This window comes from Canis lupus, chromosome 4 (genome assembly GCF_003254725.2).
Source record: "Canis lupus dingo isolate Sandy chromosome 4, ASM325472v2, whole genome shotgun sequence".
Taxonomy (NCBI): Eukaryota; Metazoa; Chordata; class Mammalia; order Carnivora; family Canidae; genus Canis; species Canis lupus.
The window spans coordinates 66,961,576-66,986,513 of record NC_064246.1 but is presented as its reverse complement, the minus strand read 5'-3'; the positions used below and the strand labels follow the sequence as shown (position 1 = coordinate 66,986,513).

The following is a 24,938-nucleotide window of genomic DNA, read 5'->3' as shown; positions in this document are numbered from 1 at the left end:
ATTTTTGGTTTGCTCCAGTTCAAAAGTTCAAGTTTCCACCAGTGAGGATATGCAAAAAGCCTGCATCCACTTTTATACTTCTTGACATGTTACCTCATTTCATTTCACCTTTCACAATATCAACTGGGAACTTGTTGGAAATTCAAATTCTTGGGACCTACAGAGTCAAAACTCTGGAGTTAGGTCTTAAACAATTCCTGCTCTAACAAGTCTTACAGGTGATTCTAATGTATGTTAGAGTTTGAGAGCCAGGGGTCTAGAAAAAATAAATGTTTGAGATCTCAGCAGAGAGCAATATCCTCTAAAAAAGAGGTACAGAGAACTCTTATGCTGGTGCATGGCTGATGTGATGTGATGAGTCAGTGGTTAGAAGAAGGGAATATTCAGGTGAGTCATCTGATGATTGAGGGTAAAATCAAGGGTTGGAATAAAAGGAAAAAAGAGATCCAGGTGCTCATATCATCAAAGAAAGTGAAAGTGAGTTTTAGAGGGTAGCATGTGAGGGTGAAGATTGAGGATGAGTAATGTTGAGATATCAAATGAAAGAAACAGAACTATGATGAATAAAAGGTTTAGCCATGACAACAGTGAGCAAGGACCAGAATAGCCCCTATTTCTTCTCCTCTTTAGTTGGGAAAATGGGAAAAACTGGGACGCCTGGGTGGCTCAGTGATTGAGTGTCTGCCTTCGATTCAGGTCGGGATCCTGGGATCCGGGGATCAAGTCCCTGCATCAAGCTCCCAGCAGGGAGCCTGCTTCTCCCTCTGCCTGTGTCTCTGCCTCCCTTTGTGTCTCTCTCATGGATAAAAAAATAAAATCTTAAAAAAAAATGGGAACTAAGTAATTGTTCCATTAGCCAAAAGAAAAAGGAGCCAGAGAGTGTCCACCTGATTTGGAGGTAGTGATGGTGACTGCCTAAGCTGAAGAAAGGAGGTGAGGATACATGGGAGTTTTAATTTAGCCCACCACTTAAAGGAAACTAAGCTTGAGGATGAGTAGAAAACAGTTAAATGGCGGAAGTTCTTCTGAGTGGCTAGCATAACTAACATGGCCCAAGAAAACAGTAGACTGGAAGGTCACATCAGTGGACCAGCCTCCATTAAGTGAATGAAGGACATCTAGTGGATGGATAAAACAAATACATGCAAACAAGATATAATCCAATTTTCAATATAATGTATTGACACAAACTCTTTCGACAAGATAAAAAAAAAATGGTGGCATGGGAAGTTGGCTGTTATATTTCCACAGGTTACAACCACAGCTGTTACAGACCATGTAGAGGACAAGGAACATTTCTGATGGGAGAAGCAGAAATAAAGATAAACCCACACTTAAAATCTGCAGCTATTGTTCAAGCAAGGAGTCATGGTCAAGGTGAATTTCCATTCTAATACAAAAAGTTAGGACAGCCCCCAAAATGCCAGTGTGACATTATTAAATAAGGCTGTATATTTTAATGGCATTCCTTTAATATTGAGAAAGAAAAAAAGTAGAGTTTTATAATTCAGTCAGAAAAAGTGATATAAGATATATGCTTTATTCCCATGGATTTCTGAAATTATAGATTTAAAAAAACTCTACCTTGTTCAAATTTACCCCTGCTATTTAATATTATGCCAACCAAACTGACACAATCATTGCTCCCGAAAGAACAGGTTATAACATCTAATACATTGCAGCCAATTGGTTAACAACAAAAAGAAAAACTAAAGAACATGAACTTTTACAACAATTTACAGAGCTCTTTTTTTTTTAACTTAATAAATAAGAAAAATATGCTTTGGATAAGGCATTGCTTCAGCATTTCTCAGAAAATAAGGCACACAATCACTAGCATTACAAATCACAAATGTGTAAGAAAATCTCGACAGCAAATGGTACCTAGGGTACTTAAAAAAAAAAAATCAAGTGCCTTCAGGGCACTGACTTTTATAACAAAGTAACATTAAACTATGAAAATGTAAAATTTCACAGCAACTAAATTTTCCTTCTCTAATAAAGGTCAATCATTTTTAACAGATCAACCTGAAAGAACAAAGAAAAAGCAAATTTCCTAAAACCCCTTCATTTTCAAAAACATGTTTCGTCTCTCAGTATCAGGCAGACATTTTTAAAATTACTTAACAATATATTTTAAAATAAGTGAGCAAATAAATTGATAGCAACTTAAACAACTTTAATGGCACATTCAGGAGTTTACATTTGAAACAACATTACTGGTAAGTCTTTTTTAGTGCCAAATCAAATTGCATGGTTATAAGCCAAGTATCAATATTTTGTTAATTTTTAACAAATACTTTGCTAAATTTAGTTATGTTTTTCAGAACAGTTAAAACCTTAACACATGAGAGTTTTGGGCAAGGATACTGAAAAATAATACTTGAGTAGGATGTTACTACAGCCATTAAATTACAATAATTATTTCCTAAAGTGATTCCTGAAACAATAATCTAGATCTACTGTTAGTATCTTTTATGAGTATTATAATTATTATCTTTTATGAAAATTATAATTTCTCACAAGGGCACCAAAACAGACTCTGCCAGTAATCACGACTCACTAAAGTACTTGGCTGATCAAACTTCATTCAGGATCAACATACATGAAATAAAGAAATGGGAGTGTTCACTATACATCTTATTCATGATCTAATTTATTTTGGCTGTTTCACTATTTCGGTATCTCAGGAAAATGCTGATACAAATGCTGACTTTACAAACTAGTTGCCCTAGGATTTGATCTGTTTTTCCTCCTGAAGTGGCCTGCCTTAAACAAATACCTCCAGAAAACTTAACTGGATGTCAATCTATTAAAGCTATTAGTAAAGCCAGGTAAACAGAAGAAACATCATCAAAAAAAAAATGTATCATGGAATAAATGAAACTCTAATATTGTACTACAGTGTTAGAGAAGAGAGAATTATGACAAGATATGGTTTTTTAAGTGTACATGCTGGGGCACCTGGGTGGCTCTGTCAGTTAAACGTCTGCCTTCAGCTCAGGTCCTGATCAGGTCCTGGGATTGAGCCCTGCATCAGGCTCCCTACTCAGTGGGGAGTCTGCTTCTCCCTCTCCCCCTGCTATTCCTCCTGCATGTGCTCTCTGGCTCTGTCAAATAAATAAGTAAAATCTTTTAGAAAAAAGTGTACATGCCTCCTGAGCAAGAGGATTCAGGAATTATAATAATATAATATGTTGTTGAAAATTCATTTGATAGTGTCAGCTACCCTTAATTATCATTGTCTGAACCATTTGCTTCTCTAAGACTGACATACAGTTACCTCATACATCAATATGAATTCCATGTTTTGAAGACATCATTTGTCTGGTCCCTGTTAAATACATAATGAATGAACAGATGTGAGGTAAAGAGGAGGTGATTATGACATAAAGCCAGAATGGCAGTGGAGAAGTTTTTCCAAATGGGCATATCCACAAGCCATGACGAACTCCATCTCGGATATGATGTGAGGTCCAGGATATAAACAGCATCCAGGGAAGAAAGCACCATGAGTCTTTGAGCTTGAAAAGGTGCATAGTAAACTTCAGGGTCAGGGCCACAACTGGTATCACAGTAGAGCAGTGAAGAAAAGGTCTTCGTGGAAGAGTCAAAGCAGCCTGCCGGGGAAAGCAGTAGCTAGTATCATTTCCTTCTTGGCAAACAACATTTTAAAAAAGAATCTTTTATTTATTTATTCATGACAGGCACAGAGAGAGAGGGAGGCAGAGACACATGCAGAGGGAGAAGCAGGCTCCGTGCCGGGAGCCCCATGCGGGATTTGATCCCGGGAATCCAGGATTATGCCCTGGGCAGAAGGCAGGTGCAAAATCGCTGAGCTACCCAGGGATCCCTGGCAAACAACATTTTATAGATGCTTCTTAATATTCTAAAATATTTTCTAGGAGTCTATTAGAAATACAATGGATTAGTGCCGCCTTCAGTCCAGGGCGTGGAGTCCCACGTCAGGCTCCCTGCATGGAGCCTGCTTCTCCTCTGCCTGTGTCTCTGCTTCTCTCTCTCTCTGTGTCTCTATGAATAAATAAATAAAATCTTAAAAAGAAAAAGAAATATACAATGGAAACATTTTCTATGTCACCTCTGGACACATTACATTACATCCATTTCATAGAAAGCAAATAAGATATGAGTAGGACATTCTTTGCATTAACAATTAAATCAAGATCTCGAGAACATAGCGATTAATTTTTTAAAGTTTCCTGGTATTTGCTTAGAAAAGTCACAATACAAATGTAATTTATATTCCAAATGTATGGTTTATGTAAATTTGGAGTTTTAGAGAATTAGCTGGGCCTCTAAGCATTGAAAAAAAATCTACAACCAAATAAAATATCCTTCTACTAATAAAGGCACAAAGGGGAAATATTTTTGTTATCAACACTTCATATTAGCCTTGAATATTTTCAAAATGCACTTAACATTTAGGAAGATATTATTTTTAAAAGATTATATTTATTTATTCATGAGAGACACACACACACAGAGGCAGAGACACAGCAGAGGGAGAAGCAGACTTCATGCAGGGGGCCTAATGTGGGACTCGATCCCAGGACTCCAGGATCACGCCCTGGGCGGAAGGCAGGTGCTAAACCATTGACCCACCCAGGGGTCCCAGAAAGATATTATTTTAAATAAGTATTATAAAGTTGGGTTAAACTCCAGTAAAAATTTTAAACCATTACAAAAAATGTATTCACTAACTAAACAAATAAAAATTTAAGACTTAACCCCTGACTCTTTTTTTTTTTTTTTAATTTTATTTATGATAGTCACAGAGAGAGAGAGAGAGAGGCAGAGACACAGGCAGAGGGAGAAGCAGGTTCCATGCACCCGGAGCCCGATGTGGGATTCGATCCCGGGTCTCCAGGATCGTGCCCTGGGCCAAAGGCAGGTGCCAAACCGCTGCGCCACCCAGGGATCCCCCTGACTGATTCTTGAGTAAGGAAGTTTTTTTTGTTTTTGTTTTTGTTTTTTAAATTTTATTTATTTGACAGAGAGTGAACAAGCAAGCAGGGGCAGAAGTAGGCAGAGGGAGAGAGAAGCAGGCTCCCCCCAGAGCAGGGAGCCCAATGCGGGGCTTGATTCCAGGACCCAGGGATCATGACCTGAGCCAAAGGCAGACGCTTAACCAACTGAGCCACCCAGGCACCTCTTGAGTAAGGAAGGTTTTGTTCTCACATACTCTAAAGGCTAATTTTCAATTAGATAATTTCTAAATAACATGGAAGTTGAGGGCAGTGAAGACTGCCTAAACCCGAATCTCCCCACACATTATAGACAGGGCAAATAAAACTATACCAAACCCCACTCAGCATAGACAGAAGTCAGAGAGTGCCGCAAATCCTAACGTATTAAAATACACACATCAGTGTGCTTTCTCTCCCACCATAAACCAGGAAAGGTGAGGGGACCTAAGATGGATCTACAATTACCACTGGAAATAGAAACAATGAAAAGGGTCCTGGTTGATCAGAGCACTGGCTACAAAGCAAGGACTTAAATATGTGCATGATTCAAAGCTTTAAAAAGCACTGGTTCTGAGGGAGAAGATGGCAGAATGGAAGGGACTGGAACCATTTGGACAATGGGTGGTAAAGAGGAAAAGGAAAAGTAAAAAAAAGAAAATTAGGAACCTGTAAAAAAATTAGAAGGCACAACCTTCTCACCACATTAAAATACAAGGCATCCCTTAAAGAGATTGTGCCTTGCCACTGTGTGAAGTCACAGGATCCTTAAACCAGTGTCTTTAGCTCCCACCTACAGACTGATCATCAGAGTTTATGCTACATTCTTCTTCCTTCTCCCTCCTCCATATTTTTAGCTGTTTTATTTCTTTTTTTAAAAAATATTTTATTTATTTATTCATGAGAGACAGAGAGAGAGGCAGAGACACAGGCAGAGGGAGAAGCAGGCTCCATGCAGGGAGCCTGATGTGGGACTTGATCCTGGGTCTCCAGGATCATGCCCTGAGCCAAAAGCAGGCACCAAACCGCTGAGCCACTCAAGGATCTCAGCTTTTTATTTTCCACTTGGCCAGAACACATCACGTTCCTGTATTGTTATTCCACCCTTGTCTCCGCACTGTATCATGCTCCTCAACAGCAGGGCGGGACAAGAAAGCCTGAGGAAATCCCTACTCGGAAGATAGCAAGCGTCTGAAGTTGACGTGATTAGCAGTTATACTCTAGATGTCCGAAGGGAAACGGACTCTACACCATCATTTATGAAGTCTACTTATTTTAATAGATACTAAAGATGTATGCATCTGGGATCCCTGGGTGGTGCAGCGGTTTGGAGCCTGCCTTTGGCCCAGGGTGTGATCCTGGAGACCAGGGATCGAATCCCACGTCGGGCTCCCGGTGCATGGAGCCTGCTTCTCCCTCTGCCTGTGTCTCTGCCTCTCTTTCTCTCTCTGTGTGACTATTGTAAATTAAAAAAAAAAAAAATGTATGCATCTTTGGCACTTTGTGATGCCAAATAACTTGATTAGCAATATGTTTGTTCACCTTCAGGGAAGTACTAAGTGATGAAAAAAACTGGATGAATGGGCTTTCTTATTTTAAAATAAGGATAGTCTTCTCTAGCTCTAAAATGATCTCTAGATCAATATAATGGTGGTAAAGAAAAATTAAAGACCAGAAAAATTAAACATATATGCTTCTTACCTTTAAAGATAAAGATCCAGCTAGAAAAAAGTGGTCTACATCAATAACAGAGGCTAAAAATCCAGCTAAAATGATTTCTCCAAAGTCAGTTGTCTTCTTGACTCCAATGACAATCGCCCACAACCACATGCCAATCACGCAATGTACTGCGTTATCTGAGAGAGCTCGAAGCCAGTCATTTTGCTGAATTATTGAAAACTGAAGAAGTCTGTCGGCTACCAGGCAAAATATCCCCAGACCAAGGCTAGAAATAAGAGACTCAGTGCTACAAGACTGGAGTAAAGCATGGGTCTTCTCAGCCTCAGATGCCATCACAGACAATACATCAGTATATACTAAAAGCCATGAGGAAACAAACCACTTATTCTTGTGTACATTCCCAGACACCCTAAAATAGAAAGCAGGGGAAAATATTAATGCCATATAACATTTAAACAAAACAGTATTAGCAATAATTTCATAAATACAAAACCCAGCTGTAAAAATTGGTATCTTTTTTAAACTGTCGTCAGTTTTATTTTTCCCAACTTCATTGAGATATAATTGATATATAACACTTTCTAAGTTTAAGCTTACACTGTGATGATTTCATATAGACATACTGCAAACGGATTACCAAATAAGGTTAATCTCTGTCACCTCAGACAGTTACCTTTTTGTGCATGTGGAGAGAACGTTAAGACTACTCTCTTAGTAAATCATAAATATAAAAAAATTGTACTTCTTATATGTTGTGTACAATATGCCACGCAGCCCAAAGAGAACAGGTTAGCTTTATTGCAGGAACAACAGATTACATGATAGTATGTATCCAGGCGAATTTAAGAAAGCCTACCAACTGTAATCTATTACTTTGAAGTCATCAAATAGTTCTCTCAGCAGTGTGTGCCACATGGTAGTGGGCATCCATTGCGTCTCTGTATCCATCAACTATCTCCATACTTCTGAAAACAGCATCTCCTTTCCTTTAGGAAAATTGTTAATCACAATACCCAAACTCTGGTGCTGATCAATTAGAATTCCCTCTCTTATCAGTAGTAGTAATTACTTAGTAATTACTAATTAGTCATCATTTTCCAGTAGTGATTAGACTAGGGTGAATAACCTAGTGATTAAGGTGACCCAGGCTAGGCCAATCAGACTTCCTTCTAGAACTTTCCTAAGTGGAGCTGGTAGGGGATAGCTCCTTTCCTTCTTACAGACCTGGGCTCCACTACATGGAACAGCCTAAGAAAAAAGAACCATAAAAAAGAAGAAAAGAAAGAAAGAAAGAAAGAGAGAGAGAGAGAGAGAGAGAAAGAAAGAAAGAAAAAGAAAGAAAGAAAGAAAGAAAGAAAGAAAGAAAGAAAGAAAGAAAGAAAGAAAGAAAGAAAGAAAGAAAGAACCATAAAGACATCCACAACTCAGGTCCAATCTTTAAGTTTCTCAGAGCTGCCCTAGTTCAAGCAGCTTACCCTTTACTTCTATGAGCTACCCCCACATTCTTCCAACAAATCCTCTTTTTTTTTCTGTTGCCTCTAATCACAGAACTTTAACTGATATAAAAATGGCAATCATAATTCTGTGCTGAGTGCTTACCTGGCATAGAATACTAAATCAGTTATTCAGTTACAGTTATCAATATTATGTGATACCTGAAGTTTTTGATTTGCATTATTTTAATTTTGAGACTAAAGAATAACTAAATGGGGATCCCTGGGTGGCACAGTGGTTTGGCGCCTGCCTTTGGCCTGGGGCACGATCCTGGAGACCCAGGATCGAATCCCACGTCGGGCTCCCTGCATGGAGCCTGCTTCTCCCTCTGCCTGTGTCTCTGCCTCTCTCTCTCTGTGTGTGACTATCATGAATAAATAAATAAAATCTTAAAAAAAAAAAAAGAATAACTAAATGATGTATTAAGAATAATTCAACTTCTATTCTGTAATAAAAACTATTCATAGCTCATTAAATATATTCTAAAATTTACAGGGAAACACAAAAGATCTAGAATGGGAAAATAATTTGGAAAAAGATGAGCTAAGCTGAAGGACTTAACACACTGTCTGACTTCAAGTCTTACAAAGCTGCCGTAATTAAGACAGTGTGGTATCGGTATAAAGATAGACAGAGCAATGAAACAGAAAAAAAGTGGGACCAGAAATAGATCCACATAGGAGTGTCTGGGTGGCTCAGTCAGTTGAGCACCTGACTCTTGATCTCAGCTCAGGTATTTTATTTTTAAATATTTTATTTATTTATTCATGAGAGACACACAGAAAGAGGCAGAGATGCAGACAGAGGGAGAAGTGGACTCCCTACAGGGAGCCTGATGCAGGACTTGATCCCAGGACCCAAGGATCAGGACCTCAGCCAAAGGCAGATGCTCAACCACTGAGCCACCCAGATACGACTTAGCTCAGGTCTTGAGCTCAGGTTTGTGAGTTCAAGACGCATGTTGGACTCCACACTCAGTGTGGAGCCTACTTAAAAGAAAAGAAGAGAAAAAATAAATTAAAAAGAAACAGATCCATGTATACACTGTCAATTGATTTTTGACAAACATGCAAAAGCAAGTAAATAGAGAAAAGACAGTCCTTTCACCAAATGGTGCTAGAACAACCGCATCGACTGCAAAAATAATGAACTTCAATCCATATTTGACTCCATATACAAAATTTAAGTCAAAATGATCAGACTTAAAACATAAAATAGGGGCAGCCCGGGTGGCTCAGTGGTTTAGCGCCACCTTCAACCCCGGGCCTGATCCTGAAGACCTGGGATCGAGTCCCACATCAGGCTCCCGGCATGGAGCCTGCTTCTCCCTCTGCCTGTGTCTCTGCCTCTCTCTCTGTGTCTCTCATGAATAAATAAATAAAATCAGCAAAAAAAAAAAAAAATAAATAAATAAAATAAAATAAAATAAAATCTTAAAAAAAATAAAAATAAAAAAGACATAAAACTACAAAAATTCTGGAAGAAAACAATATTTTTGTGTCCTTGGGTTATGCAAAGAGTTCTAGAAGCAACATCAAAAAGGTCGATCTGTTTTGTAAAAACTGATAAATTGAACTTCATCAAAATTAAGAACTACTGTTCTTTGAAAGACAATGTTAAAAGAATGAAAAGATAAGCCACAGACTGGTAAAATATATTAAAAAAGAGAAATAAAACTAATACAAAAATGGGCAAAAGGTCTGAAAAGATACTTTACAAAGAGGATATACAGGTGATCAATAAGCACATGAAATATGCTCAACATCATTAATCATTAGGGAAATGCACATTAAAACCACAACGAGATACAAGGCATACCTATTAGAATGCCTAAAATTAAAGACTTTTCTCAAATGTACAAAAGATGTGGAGCAACCAGAACTCTCATACATTACTGGTGGAAATGTAAAATGATAAACCACTTTTCAGTTTCTCATAAAGTTAAATATACTTCTATCATAGATTCAGTCATTCTACTTCTAGGTATTTACCTGAGTAAATGTGAGCTTACATCTACACGAAGACTTGTACATGATTGTTAATAGCAACTTTATCTACATTAGCTTTGACCCGGAAACAACTCAACTGGATAAACAAAATATAGAATAAAAAGAAACAAAAAAGTGATACCTAAAAAAAATCGACGAACCTCAAAATAATAGTGAAATAAGGCAAACCAAAAAGAAGAGAGAGTACATAGTCAAAACCCATGGAACTATACAACACAAAGAATGAAGCCTAATGTAAACTGTGGACTTCAATATACCAATGTTGGTTTATTAATTGTGACAAGTGTAACACACTAATGCAAAACATTAGTAAAAGGGAGGAATGTGTGTAGAGGAAGAAGTAACATATGGGAATACTCTGTACTATCTGCTCAATTTTTCTGTAAACCTAAAACTGCTATAAAAAAGAAAAGTCTTAATTTTTAAAAAGTAAATAAATGAAGCAAGCATGAGAAATGTTATAATTGTTTAGTATAGGTAATAGATATACTATTGTTCATTATACTATCTTCTAGTTTCCTACATGTTTGAAATTTTCATTTATAAATGTTTTTAAAAGAATATTTAACATGATTCCATTTATATAAAATTCTAAAAAATGGAAACCAATTTAAGTGACAGAGAGCAGACTGGGATAGGAGAGGCCAGAGGGATTAAAAAAGGGGCATAAGGAAACTGTCAGAACAGATGTGTTCATTATCTTGATTGTGGTGATAGTTTCATGGTTTATAGTTTCATATATACATCAAAATGTATCAAAATATACATTTTAAATATGTACAGTTTATTATGTGTCAGTTATGCCCCAACAAAGATGTTAAAAAGTTAGGAAAATATACTATATTGTCAATAACAACAGCAGGCTTTCATGCAAAAGGAGCCCTCTAAAAAACAAGAGGATATGGAGATGAAAAGCCTGATTGCCCAAATAAAAGCTCAACAGGAACCATGCACAGTAAAATGAATGCTTCAAAAAACACAGTAAGTAAGAACGTTTTCCAAAAGCTTGATGGGAAAAAAAAAATGAGAGTTGAACACTGAAAGAAAAAAAAAAGATAAATTCCCTTAGAGTTTCCAAATCCTGTCCCCCACCAAAAAAAAGTTATCTGCAAAAGGAGAATGTAATTTATATCAATAATAAATGCCAAAATATTGTGAAGCAACATTTATAAAGCTCTGAGAGAAAAAGGATCATGACCGTAGGATTCTACATGAACTCTATTATGGCACCTCTGTAACAATCATGAATTTCAATAGTTTTGCCTTAGAAATTATAATAGCAAGGTGCCAGGGTGGTTCAGTCAGTTAAGCATCTGCATTCAGCTCAGATCATGATCACAGGGTCCTGGGCATCTGGCTCCCTGCTCAGCCAGGAGTCTGCTTCTCCCTCTCCTCTGCCCCTCCCCCTGCTCATGCTCTCTTTCAAATAAATAAGTAAAATCTTTAAAAAACCTCTCTTTTTTTTGGCGGGGGGGGGTCCCTAGGTGGCTCAGCAGTTGAGTGTCTGCCTTTGGCTCAGGGCGTGATCCTGGGATTCAGGATCAAGTCCTGCATCAGGCTCCCTGCGAGGAGCCTACTTCTCCCTCTGCCTGTGTCTCTGCCTCTCTCTCTCTCTCTGTCTCTCATGAATAAAAAAGACTTTTTAAAAAAAGATTTTATTTATTTATTCATGAGAGACACACAGAGAGAGAGGCAGAGCGAGAGGCAGTTCCCTGAGGGGAAACCAATGGAGGACTAAATCCTAGGACCCGGGGATCACAACCTGAGCCAAAGGCAGATTCTCAACCACTGAGCCACCCAGGTGCCCCTCAAAAAATCTTTAAGAGAAAAAAAGAATTTATAACAGCTATATATGATTTCTGGGGGAAAAAGAATGGAAGAACAGGACTTCTAAATCTCTAGGGAGAGAGAAGAGGAATAAAGAAACCTTGATCAGTACAGCAAAACAGAAAATGGGGAAAAAAAAAAAGAGAACTTTACTGTCACTCTGACCCCCTAAAGAGTAAAAGAGACCAATCATCAAACACAAATACCACAATAAATGTGGATGTATCAAATTTATCTATAAAGAAATAGATTGGGACAAAAGGAAACATCCAAATTATTGTTCATAAGAAAATATTTCAAACAGTTTCAGCAATATATAAAATAAAGAAATAAGAAAATATACAAGCCAAATAAAGCAGCCATCGTAATACTAATATCAAATATAGATTCACGCCAAAGGACTCAGTGGGGCTAAAAGGGATAAAATATTCAAGTCATAGTAAAGTTATATGAGAAAATGCTTACAGGGCACTGGGTGGCTCAGCTGGTTAAGCGTCCGACTCTTGATTTCAGCTCAGATCATGATCCCAGGGTCGTAGGATTGAGCCCAAAGTCAGGCTCCATACTCAGAGTGAAGTCTGCTTGCAAATCTTTCTCCTCTCCCTCAGTGCCTTCCCACCCCCCATGCTCGCTCTCTCGCTCTCTCTCTCGCACTCCTGTGCTCTCTAAAAATAAATAAAATCTTAAAAAAAAAGATGCATACGTGACAAACAGCAAAACAGTAAGATATGCAAATTAAATCAAGTAGCCAAAAATAGGTGTAGATAATCTGAATAATATAAATTTGATTTCATACGCAGGTCTAAAATTACAAATTTTACATGGAAAACACATTCTCTCTAAATGTCCATGAAACATTTACAAAAGTTAACTACCCATTTGCTCATCCATAAGAAAAACGTCCACAAAATCTAAAAACTGGAAATGTTCAGGCCGAATTCTCTGACCACATTGCAATACAATTCATTTCTAAATTGTTAAAAAAAAAAAAAAAATAGAGTGGCCTAGTTAGCTCAAAGAAACTAAGCTTAAATGGTGGTGCAAATAATACCTTTAGAGCCAGGAGACTTGTTTTGAAGTATCTACGCTCTGTGCACATTTCAGGAAGGAAAACAAAAGTTCAGAGAGCAAGGACTCTGTTTATTATTATACCTTTCACACATACTAAGTGCTCAATAAGTGTTGAATGAAGTCATGAAAATTCTTCATTCACTGTATCTGTTATCCAGAAGGTATTGCAAATTAAATACTTTAATGGCATTTAGTAAAATGTAACATCCATTCCTGGGATCTGCATTTTTAGCGAGTATGAATACCAGGTAATTCTTATATTCACTAAGCATTGTGAGAAACACTAGTTTATCAGAAACAAAAATGATGAAAACCAAGAAACATTACCTTAAAAGTTAGAAACAGTATAGCTATTAGAATATTGTTCTGGCAGTTTCACTCTAAGTAATGAGGGAAGGGAGGGGCAGGGAGGGAGTGGGGAAAGAAAATGTATCATTACTTCACCAGGAAGAAAAAGGTAATTGCATCAGTTTGCAAGTAAACCCACAGCCTATTAAAGAGAATCCACTGAAAAGCATTAGAATTTAAATTGCACAGGGTGCCTGAGTGACTCAGATGGTTAAGCATCTTTCAGCTTCAGTCGTGATCTCAGCGCCCTTGGGATCCAGCCTGGAGTCAGGCTCCCTGCCCAGTGGGGAGTCTGCTTCTCCCTCTCTCAGCCTCTCCCCGCTGTTCATGCGATCGCTCTCTCTCACTGTCTCAAATGAATAAATAAAACCTTTTAAAAAAAGAATTTAAGTTGCAAATGATGGCTAATTCAAGATAAATACTAATCTTTATAATATACAAGCAATCATCATAAGAAAAAAATGGGAAAAAGAATGTTCACAACAGCAATAAAAACCCAAACACCAAGGAATAATCCAAACAGGAAATATTTATGAAGAAAACAACAAAGTTGTATTAAAGAACACAAAAGATCAATCAGTTCTTTAGAGCTCTGGTGGCTTCATACTATATTGATTCAGCTTAGCTGGAAGCACATTTTTCAGAATTCCCTTCCTTGTGAAGTTCTTATATAGTTCTTCCTTGCATCGTAGTGATGACTGTAGGAGGCACCGTGCATGAGACCAGGGAAGCAGAAGTGAAGCAGCAGCCACATTTGGCAGTGAGCCACACTTGCAAGTCCAGTGCCAGACACACTGTAGAGCTTGCCCATGATCTGTTAGCTCTCCTTGTTGGCGTGGGCAAACGGGCTGGCCTGCAGCTCCTTCGGCTTCTCCAAATGCCAGGTCTGCATGTGCAACCCCAGCGTCAAGAGTGCTAGCCTCTCCTGCCGATCACCCACAGCATCAAAACTGGAGTTGATGAGAAGCCAGTGCAGATTCCATCCTGTCCTTGCTCTCCTCCACATCCGCATTTCCTTCTTCAATGTCTGTCTAGTTGATCTGTAACCACTTCAGGCTTAACAACAGACTCAGGGGCAGGAGTCTGACCAGACTGCTTTGCCAGCCCCCACAATTACAGGTCTAACCCCTGCATAAATCTTGCATTCTTTAGGAGGCAAAGTAGTTCTGCTTCTTTGATGGAGCTTAACTAATACAAGAGCCAGAGCATTTTATTGAGTAAGAAGAAAACACTGATGGTATTATTATTCTCAAATGGAACCTATAAATTTAGTATCATTCTAATTAAAATCATGAAGGGATTTTCTTGTAGGCACCTCACAAAACATTTCTAAATTTCACTTAAAAGAGTAAATGCCAATAAACTTGAAAAAGCGGAGTAATGGGTGCCTGAGTGGCTCACTTTTTTGGGTGTATGCCCCCTGGCTTAGGTCATGATTTCAGGGCCCTCGGATCAAGCCCCACATCGGGCTCCTCCTTGGCAGAGAGTCTGCTTCTCCCTCTTCCTCTCCCTCTGTGCTCTCTCTCACACTCTCTCAAATAAAATCTTTAAAAAAAGAGAAAGAAAAGCAGAGTAATATGAGTACTGAAAAGTGAATGCAAAGTCCAGAAATCGATTAAGTGTGTGAATGGGGAATATATATATAACTCTAAATTGGTAGAGGAACAATTATTAAACTCAGATCCTATATCAGTTAGGGTTCTTTTTTTTTTTTTTTTTTGTTAGGGTTCTTAAGTGCATGGAAAAGAAAACACTTTGGCAGTAAATGCAAAAAAAAGAATTTATTAAAAGGGTATTGGGAAATCACAGATTTGCCAGGTTGTAAAAATGAGGCCTCAAAGTTATGCCTCAAGCACCTCAGTGAAAATGACACCAGACAAACTGGTCTGGTGAAGACCTCCCTACTACTGAGACCACCTTACACTGCCTAACACTTGTCACTAGATATTACCACTGGCTTTGTGCCACAGCTGCACTATCTGCTGCCACCATGGAAGACTCTTGGCAGTACATTTATTTGATCCCAATACAAATTTTGGAGTGGGGCAGGGTATGTGTCTGATTGGCTGGGCTTATATCACATGACTAGCTGCAAGGGAGGTTGGAAAAGATAGAATTTGGCCTTTTCAGCCTATATTGTAGAAAGTGGGCTCTTTGTTTCTTCCACTTGCATTAGAACAGCATGCTCACAAATATACTATGCTGGATAGGAAGTGAGGAGTCCACACTAGTAGTCAGTTAGGTTTTAATTGCCAAGTAATACTGGAGAGAGTCAATCATCAGATGAAACCTGAAATTGGGTCATCTGCTTTCAATCTGTGCAATGCATAGTTTAATATGGTAAAGCTGTTTAATCAAACAACTCTAGGTTTTAAAATGTCACATTCACATAGACTAGAGTTTTACAATATAATAGGATGTTTCCCCGGTTAAATTAAGAAAGGGAATCAGTTTCATTGACTAGCTCCCTGGAAAACTACTTTGATTAAACAGCTTTTGTAATCAGTTTGGTTATCAAATTTGGGATATTTACATGACTTTGTAAACTGACTTCTACATAGTTCAGCTAGCTTGACTTTTAGAGAAGAGCTCAAAATTATTTTTTAAATGTTGAAACAGGGCAGCCTGAACGGGGGGGGGGGGGGGGGGGGGGGTGCTCAGCTCAGCGGTTTAGTGCCACCTTCAGCCCAGGGCCTGATCCTGGAGACCTGGGGTTGAGTCCCACGTTGGGCTCCCTGCATGGAGCCTGCTTCTCCCTCTGCCTGTGTCTCTGCCTCTCTCTCTGTCTCTCATGAATAAATAAATAAAATCTTTAAAACAAACATACAAACATACAAATAAATAAAATGTTGAAACACAGGACTACCTAAGAATGTAAAACTTATATATGGCAAAGTTAAAGACAAATGGAGGAAATTTAGAACCTTTATGATGGGGAAAGATTCAAATTTTACTTTATTAAGGGATCTTAAAATTAAGAAGGAAAAGTAAGTATCCCAATAATAAAGTGGGCAATGTCTATGAAAAGGCAATCTGGAAAGGGAAGAAATACAAATGATAAAAAAAATTACAGGTTTCAATTTTATTAGCAATCAATTGAATTTAAATTAAAACAATGAGATTTCAATGTAAATTGATAAAAGATTGCTAATGCTGTTAGTAGTGGTAGGGAAATGACCCTTCACGTTGTGTATTAGCAGGATTATAAATTGGTATAATTTTCTAGTGGATAATTTGATAATATGAATCAAAAATCCTTTAAAAATGAACAAATATTTTTAAAAAGGCTTTATTTATTTTAGAGAGAGCACACAAGCAGGGAGAGGGATAAAGGGAGACGGAGAAGCAGACTCCCCATTGAGCAGGGAGGCCTACATGGGGCTCAACTCTAGGACCCTGAGATCATGATGTGAGCTGAATGCAGATGCTTAACTGAGTCACTCAGGTGCCCCAAAAATGAGCAAATATTTTTGACTCTGCATTTTCAATTATAGGAATTTATCCAAAGAAAATAAGTAGATTTAAATACAAAGAATTACATATGGATATTCAGCATTAGCATAGTTTATAAGGAAAAATTAGAAACTCTATGTCCCAAATATAAGACCAGTGAAATAAATGCCACACAACTATGGAGCCATTAAAACAAACAAACAAACAAACAAAAAACTATTCTCATCTTTATTGACATGAAAAGATGCTCAACATATTAAAATTTTAAATGTAGCCTATAAAATATGTAAAATTTTAATTTTGGTTAAAAATACATACGCTGCATATTTAAAAATATAAGAAACTAACTGTTCACTTGGCTTGCATTTCACTCATGGGCTTAAATATGATCAGTACTTTCTTCCCCTTTCTTTGGTTCCCTAAACATTTTCTTTTCTTTTTTGTTGTTTTTTAGAGAGAGAGAGAGAGAGAGACAGAGCATGCAGGCAGGGGTGAGGGCAGCAGATGGAGAGGGAGAAAGAAAATCTTAAGCAGACTCCATCCATGCTCAATGTGGAGCCCGACATGGGGCTACACACAGGGCTGATCTCATAACCCTGAGATCATGACCTGAGCCAAAATCAAGAGTTGGACGCTTAACGGACTTATCACCCAGCCACCCATAATTTCCTAAACATTTTCAATGTCTTACTATTATGGCCATAAGACAAATAAAGCTACTCTGAAGTTAGTCAGAAGCATTAAACAGCTCAGACCATGATGCTACAGTCAGTCTTTTAAAAGCATTTTTGAAAAGTAGAAACATACTTAAAACTTTATAAATATGTACTAATAAAAATATTAAAATTTATATCAATAAACATTAATAAAACTCTGTAAGTCAAATTAATAACATAAAAATAATTTATTCACATTTATGTATTAGTTGGCCCAAAGTCTGTACAAAAGATTTATATATTTCCAGGTGAAATAAAGTTATATAGATTCCTTTAATTCTTTCATATTGTGAGGAAGACTTGCTTTGCATAGAACTGTTTTGTTAATGATAATGGGATCTACAACAAACCTCAAATTCTCGGTCATTTGCAATAATGAAATTGTTCTGAAAATCACTAAGATTGGGTTAAAGTCTACGGACTCTTCTAGGATTCCACACACTTTCAAGCAGGAGTTATAACCAAAATCTAAAAAAATGCAAAAGATATCCCCAGGGTCATGAATCCTTTCTATACACCTCAGGATTTTCAATCATTTGTTTCTACTTTACAAAATAAACTCTTGACACTGGCATGGATAAAGAAGTTAACATGTTTAAAGGTTCAGTGCATATAATTTTAAAGTACATGAAATATCCCTTTGAACCAAGGACAGATGCCAGTATTCACTTAGCTGGAGGGGAACTGGGACACATAAATTTCAATTAATGACCAAGCCAGAGAGGTGCTACACTAAGCAGCAATATCTCCCTCCTTCAGTAAGCTGTGGCGTGCAAATCAGCCTAAAGAAAAAAGGCCGCTTAGGTTGAAGAGTGTAAGAATGTAGGCTGGACACACATAGAAGCTCAACAGAAAAGCTCTCCTGCCACTCAAACTATGCTCATATATTTATTACAAACTCATTTTCAGATCTTATCCCAGAAAGGGAACAAAAATAAAAAGTCATTATTCACTTAATTGCAAACTGCATGATGCCACTATAAAGCCACTGCATTACATCCATCCTCTTTTACTCTTGAAACAATTTTTACCACCCCAAAATATATTTAAATGTTACTAACCTTGTGTTTTACATAAGTTCAGATTCTAAAAAGATGGGGTGGCTAAAGACGTGTTACAAGCAAAGTGAAACATCAAAAGATCACTTCAAGTACTTAAATGATGATCCAAATTTAGTGACCTGAAAAAGAAAACCTTATTGTTCAACTATATTATGGTTTATGAATAGGAACAAATACATATAATGGGATAGGACAAAATGCACTTTACAAGTGAGAGGTATAAAACAGCTTGCTGGATAAGAGGGGAGCAAAAAGCTAATGAGTGAATGTGGAAGTAGATCCCTCAGCCCCCATCAAGTTTTTAGATGCCCGCAGCCCTGCAAACATCTGGACTACAACGGCATGGGCCGCTGAGCCAGAATCACTCAGCTAAGCCTCTTCCAAAGTCCTAGGCCCACAGACATAGTAAGATAATACTTGTTAAGTGTTTAAGCCTCTAAGTTTCGGGGTAATTTGTCATACAGTAATACATATCTAACACAACACTATTTCCATTTTTACAATGGTGTAATTATGGTCCCAGAAACACAATTCTGACATCTATTCCACTCCAACTGTATTAGTGCAGATATTTAACATCGCTGGCTTAGATTCTGAGTATGAGGATAAGAAAAAAAAAACATAACACTTTTTGAGAAAGAACTTTACTAAGTATACCGCCTTTTATTTATTGTCTCTGATGAGGACGTCCAAGTGTACCCATTTTTCTTCATACCTTTTTCTTCCTTTTTCCACTTCCTACCCCTCCCCTACAAATAGAATGGACTCTGGAACCTCAAAAACTACAAAATAACTTTATTCTACATGCTTACTTTTGTTGGGAAGTTTCCTTAATAGTAATTACAATTTTCTTTTAACCTTGCCATGCATAAAATCTAGTGTGAAGGCATCTAATAATAAATGTTTCATTATGCAAGTACAAAGGGTAAGCAGGTAAGCATCTCTCAGCCTATGAACTAAAAATATCTGGAGGATGACTTCTCGTCTCCTAACGCCCATAACAAGTCCTTATGACTCGCAGCCACTTTCTACGATGGCCAAATTGTCACACCCCATCCCGTTTCAGTAAAATGCCATCAACTATGGGATCTTTAAAGTACACAGAGCAGTAATATTTGCTTTCCTTAATTCCACAAACATAATTAGCCAGTTACTTTAATTACACACTACTGTGCAGTTTGTTACTAATCTCAGACAAATCTTTCTGCCAAAACAACGAACAAATTCTCAACGTAAATAGCATCTGCTTCACTCTCCCTTCACACAAATATTTACAAAGACCTGAGGTAAAGGCAGCCCATAATCTGGTAACTACCTTCAGTACAGACTTTACAAACAAGTCTTCTTCAATGTCAGTGCTGTGAAAGTTAATTTATTTTTTAAATTAATTTTTTTTTTTTTTTTTTTTTTTTTTTTTTTTTTTTTTTTACTGTTTCAAATACATTTAATCTCCAAAGAGGCGGTTTCTCAAGCAGGTAGGAAGCTTGATTTTAATTTTTAAAAGTAATCTCAACACCGAAGATGGGGCTGAGGCTGGAACAGACTCCGCCGCCTGAGCCGGCCAGGTGCCCCTAATCTATTTAATTTTTTAATGCTAGAATACCTAAAGCAGATGCTAGATCTTTTTTTTTTTTTTTTTTTTTAGATGCTAGATCTTAATGCGGCTAATGTGCCAAGGAGAGAAGCACAAACCCTGCTCACTTGCACAGAAACTTTATATAGTCTGAATAGGAGATGTTTAGTTCCTACACCACTAGGAATAAAACATGCGGTTCCGAATTTAGACATCTATCGGGGGCTCAGCAAATTCCCCGAATCATCCCTTCCGAAGGCTGGTGTGATGCAACACGCCGGGCGGGCGGGCCTCGCGTTAGGAACCCAGCCCTCGCCAGCGGCGTAGGGACCCGGCGCACCTGCGCGCTCTCCCGCCCGCGGGGTCCGGGGCGCCGGGGCAAGGCGGCAAGGGGCCAGGGCGCGACCCCCGCCGCCCCGGGCCGGGCCGGGCCGAGCCGAGCCGAGGAGCCCACCGGCGGCCCGGGACCGCCCGCCGAGCACACCCCGCTGGCTCTCGGGGCCCGCGCGCTCGCCGCCCCTCACGCCCTCCCCACTGGGACCTGGAGCCAGCCCGGCTTCCCACCTCGGGGCGCAGCTCCGGGGCGTCCGCTCGGCCCCCCGCCGCCCGGCCGCTCGCCGAGCTCAGCCGCGCCCGCGTCCGGCTCTCCCGGCTGAAGCCCGCGGCGCGCTCGGCGGCCCCGCCCCTCCGCCCCGCCCCCCCGCGGCCGGCACCACAGAGACGCGGGCCGCCGGCCAGAGGGGCTCCAGCCCGGAAGGTCGGCGCAGAGGACGCCGGGATAGTGGCCCCCCTCCTGGCCGACGAGCGCGGGTAGCTCGGTGTTTGGTGGCGCCGGTGCTCTCCTGAGCCTTCCCCGCCGTGCCCCGTTAGGAGACCTTTAGGAAGCGGGGTGGGAAGGCAAGTGCCTCGTCGGCCTCCTCCGTCGAACCTGACGTTGGCGGCGCCGTGTCCCAGCCTCGGCCGCCGACAGACCCGCGACGCACCGCTGCTGGCGGCCGGGAAGCTGGGGACGCCGCAGGGGCGTGCGGGGTGCGGGGTGCGGGGTGCACGGGCCTGCGCGCGGACGCCGAGAGCCGCGGGCCGTCCGGGCCGGGCCGATATCCGGCTTCTGTGCTCGGTCTTTGGGTGGGCTCCGGAGGCGTTCAGGCTGCGGGGGCCGCCTCCCCTCCGCGGCGCTCCGGCGCCCCCTTCGGGACCTGTTGATAATTACTCTTCGCGGCTTAGTGGGCGTGGTGGGGGCCACACGTCCTCGTGGCCGCAGGGACACGGCGGGGTCATCTAATCACGACTGCTAGACGCACGGGAGCTGGCGGGGGGCGGGGGGGACCTGCATAAGTTACCCGGGCTTGACCCTAATTAGCCGGACTCAAGATGCAGCTTTTTTTTTTTTTTTTAAGATTTTATTTATTTATTCAGAGACACAGGCAGAGACACAGGCAGAGGGAGGAGGAGCAGGCTCCACGCAGGGAGCCCGACGCGGGACTCGATCCCGGGTCTCCAGGATCACACCCTGGGCGGAAGGCGCACGCTCCACCGTTGAGCCACCCGGGCGACCTAAGAGGCAGCTGTTCAATGAGACAATGGCCAGGTCCCAGGCTGTCTTCCTGCCTGAGTGGGCACCAGGATGTCTAGCTTGGCATTGGCTCTAGGAAGCACGGGTGCAAAAGAATGGGCTCAAAAGGGGGGCATTGTCTCCTTTTTCCCTACTTACAGTTTCTCAAAACAAGGGGCAGATGGGAAGCAAAGGCAGTAGTGGCACGATATTAATTTTAGTTGTAAGTTTCTGTGGTAAAAAGTGAGGTCTTCAATCTCAAGGGCTAATAACTCGGTCGCGCTCGGTCTCTCCCTCTCGCAGAACCCTAAAGTGTGGCTCCGTGTCTCAGCGATTGGACCGTTCGTTGATTGTCACACTCTTGATTTTTAGCCGGTGACAAAGACTCCACTGGAAGGGAAAATGATACACATTTTAACCCACACAGTGTAAGAGCTAATTAAAAAGAATACATTAACCACAACACGGGGTGCTTTTAATCCTATTAAGGACAGTTTGAATGCAGTAACAATTTCACATTGCCCTTATAGCAGCCCTGGCTGTATAGCACTGTAGGCTTTCTAGAGCTATTGAAGAACAACATGGATGGCTTCCTGCAACCAAAACAACAAAATTGTTACAATTGTTTTCTCTGTAGTCATCCTACAGTCCCACGGCACTGATTCATCTGTACAACACATACTGAATGATCTGTGTGCCAAGCTTAGTGCTTGGTAACGGGTTACAGGATGACTTTATGGAACTCAGGTGCTAGTGGAGGATCTAGACCACAAAGAAAAGTTGGATGGCTGTAGTATGTGCTGTAAAGGAAATAAACAGGGTGATATCATAGAGACTAAGTGGGGGAGGCCCTTCTGAAGAAGTGATAATTTGTGCTGAAGCCTGAAGGTAGCAAGGAGCCAAGTGAGAAGAGCTAACAAGAGAACACTATGCTCATTCAAATCATTGATGTTCTCACTCCTGGTCTATGCTCTGCTTGCTTCATTATTTTTCTGGTTGTTTCCTGTTTTTTTTGTTTTGTTTTGTTTTTTTTTAATGTCAAGAAGCTAGTCTTTTCTAGAAATCAGAAGTTAATTAGAACATTTCTGCTATATTGGTCTAATCTTTAAGTCCCTTTAGATGTATGGTTTTGTGCTTTCTCAATAAACAGCACTAGTAAACCACTTCGGATGAGCTATTTTAGTTTCACATACTTGAGTAGCCTAACTTTTTTTTCAGATCTTCAAAAGAATGAAAGTAATTAATGAAACAATTCAGGTGAAATTTGGTGTTTGCTGAAGCACTCAATTCTTAGCTTGAAACAATATTGCCTATCTCTGTCTCTAAAGATCTAATTCTCAGGGCGCCTGGGTGGTTCAGTTAGGTGCCTTTGGCTTAGGAAATGATCCCAGGGTTCTGGGATTGAGCCCCATGTCCGGCTCCCTGATGCTTTTCCTTCCCCTCCCCACTCATGCTCTCTGTTGCTATCTTTGTCTCTCTCTCTCAAATAAATAAAATCTTTAAAAAAAATAAAGATCTAATTCTCTTCTGGTAGTTCTGTTGAAAAATACTTGGAGAGACCAAATACCAAATGACCAAATGCACACAATTCTGCATATTTAAAAAGGAAAAAAAAAAAAAACCTTGAGGTTTAATAGTGAATGCTTCACAACATAAAACAGCAACAACTATAATTTTATATTTTCTCATGAATCTGAAATAAGAAAATTTTAAAATAGTTCTTTATTAAGAATGCACATTATAAATATATATTTTAAGGTTTACAAGATAGGTACCCTCCAAAGTTAAATGTCATTTTTCATACAATCATTGCACAGAAGTAATATATATAATTTCTTGGCTTACTAGTAATTTTATACTAGTCACTTGAAATATCCTTAAGGTTTATAATTCCATTTTTCACTTTTTAGAATTTGATAGAAGATAGTCAATATCCTGAAGGATTTCAGAGGTTTTTTTCAATGCCACTGATACTCTCTTTTCATTAACTTCTTCCAGCAAGGTCTCTGAAGATTTTGGTTCACAATGGTCAGATGACTGTTCATTTTTTTTGTTAGAAATCTGGTTTAGGATACCACTATTTTCCAATAACACTAAGTTGCTTAGTTAAGGAGTTTTTCTCCAAATTTTTCATTATATAGGTACATTTAATTTCAGAAAGCCTGGTCTTCATATTAAAATATTTCTGTTAGGACCATCTCTTGGATTTATAATAGATTTAGTACTTCCTAGACACACAACGTATCAAGACTGAATCTTAGAACAGAAAATCTGTATAGACCAATCACTAAGAAGGAGATTGAATCAGTAATCCAAAATCTCCCAACAAACAAGAGCCTAGGACCAGTTGGTTTCACTAGTGAATTCCACCAAACATTTAAAAAAAATTCTCAAAGTCTTCTAAAAAACAGAAGAGAAGGAAATATGTCCAAACTCATTTTATAAGTCCAGGATTACCCTGAAGACAAAAACCTGACAAAAACACTACAAGAAAAAAATTACAGCAGTACCTGGCTGGCTCAGTTGGAGGAGTGTATATTCTTGATCCTGGGGTCATGGATTCAAGCCCCACGTTGGGTGTAGAGATTACTTTAAAAAAAAAAAAAATATATATATATATATATATATATATTTTTTTTTTTAAAGAAAGAAAAAATGACAGGCCAATATCTCTGATGAATATATAGGCAAAAATCTTCAACAAAATATTAGCATATGGACTGCAACAATACCTTAAAATGATTGTATGCCATGATCAATTGAGATTTATTCCAGGAATGCAAGGATGGTTTAGCATATGAAATTCAATCAATGTGATACATCACATTAACAAAATGGATAAAAATTATCTGATTATCTCAGTAGACACAGAAAAATTCTCAATAAACGAGGTATACAGGGAATTTACTTCATGATAATATAGGCCATGTATGACTGACTAGCCCACAGCTAACATCATACTTTGTAAATGCCATTAAATTATATATAGAAGATCCTAACAACTTCCCCCAAAATTGTTAGAACTAATAAATTCAGGGGTGTTTGGGTAGCTCAGTCAGTTAAGCGTCCAACTCTTGATTTCAGCTCAGGTCATGATCTCAGGGTTGTAAGACAGCCCTGTGATGGACTCCAAGCTAGGTATGGAGCTTGCTTAAGATCCTCTCTCTTC

The 24,938-nt window shown here is 39.3% G+C and overlaps 2 protein-coding genes across 15 annotated transcripts in view; both read right to left on the bottom strand.

Annotated features, from left to right (window-relative positions):
- Window positions 1-1,524: 1,524 nt before the first annotated feature.
- TMEM267 (transmembrane protein 267) lies at window positions 1,525-21,325 on the bottom strand. Of its 5 annotated transcripts, XM_049109290.1 has the most exons (6): window positions 20,782-20,885; window positions 18,645-18,763; window positions 13,394-13,446; window positions 12,461-12,660; window positions 6,687-7,074; window positions 1,525-3,620 (listed from the first exon to the last, which is right to left on the bottom strand). In XM_049109290.1, exons 5-6 carry the CDS (start codon window positions 6,996-6,998, stop codon window positions 3,285-3,287), a joined length of 648 nt encoding a protein of 215 aa, XP_048965247.1. In that variant the 5' UTR covers window positions 6,999-7,074; window positions 12,461-12,660; window positions 13,394-13,446; window positions 18,645-18,763; window positions 20,782-20,885; the 3' UTR covers window positions 1,525-3,284. The 5 variants fall into 5 exon arrangements, with proteins under 5 accessions (XP_048965247.1, XP_048965248.1, XP_035571403.1 ...); XM_049109291.1 differs by lacking the exon at window positions 13,394-13,446; XM_035715510.2 differs by lacking the exons at window positions 12,461-12,660; window positions 13,394-13,446; window positions 20,782-20,885 and adding an exon at window positions 21,093-21,325.
- Window positions 21,326-21,633: 308 nt separating this feature from the next.
- Window positions 21,634-24,938, bottom strand: part of C4H5orf34 (chromosome 4 C5orf34 homolog) — a 33,736-nt gene continuing 30,431 nt past the window's right edge. For 9 of the 10 annotated variants that reach the window (XM_049109285.1, XM_049109286.1, XM_025434367.3 and 6 more), the window contains one exon: window positions 23,477-23,862. In XM_049109285.1, the coding sequence (XP_048965242.1) occupies window positions 23,669-23,862 (194 nt within the window). In that variant the 3' untranslated portion in view covers window positions 23,477-23,668. Of the gene's footprint in view, window positions 22,160-23,476; window positions 23,863-24,938 lie in introns of those variants that run through there. The other variant, XR_004815336.2, reaches the window with a different exon arrangement.

Bases quoted from the DNA above. Each gene is read 5' to 3' on its own strand.
- TMEM267 (XM_035715510.2), bottom strand. From the start codon at position 6,998: ATGGCATCTGAGGCTGAGAAGACCCATGCTTTACTCCAGTCTTGTAGC. The intron at 3,621-6,686 runs GTAAGAAGCATA...TTTCCCCGGCAG, and splicing joins CTGGATCTTTATCTTTAAAG to GCTGCTTTGACTCTTCCACG.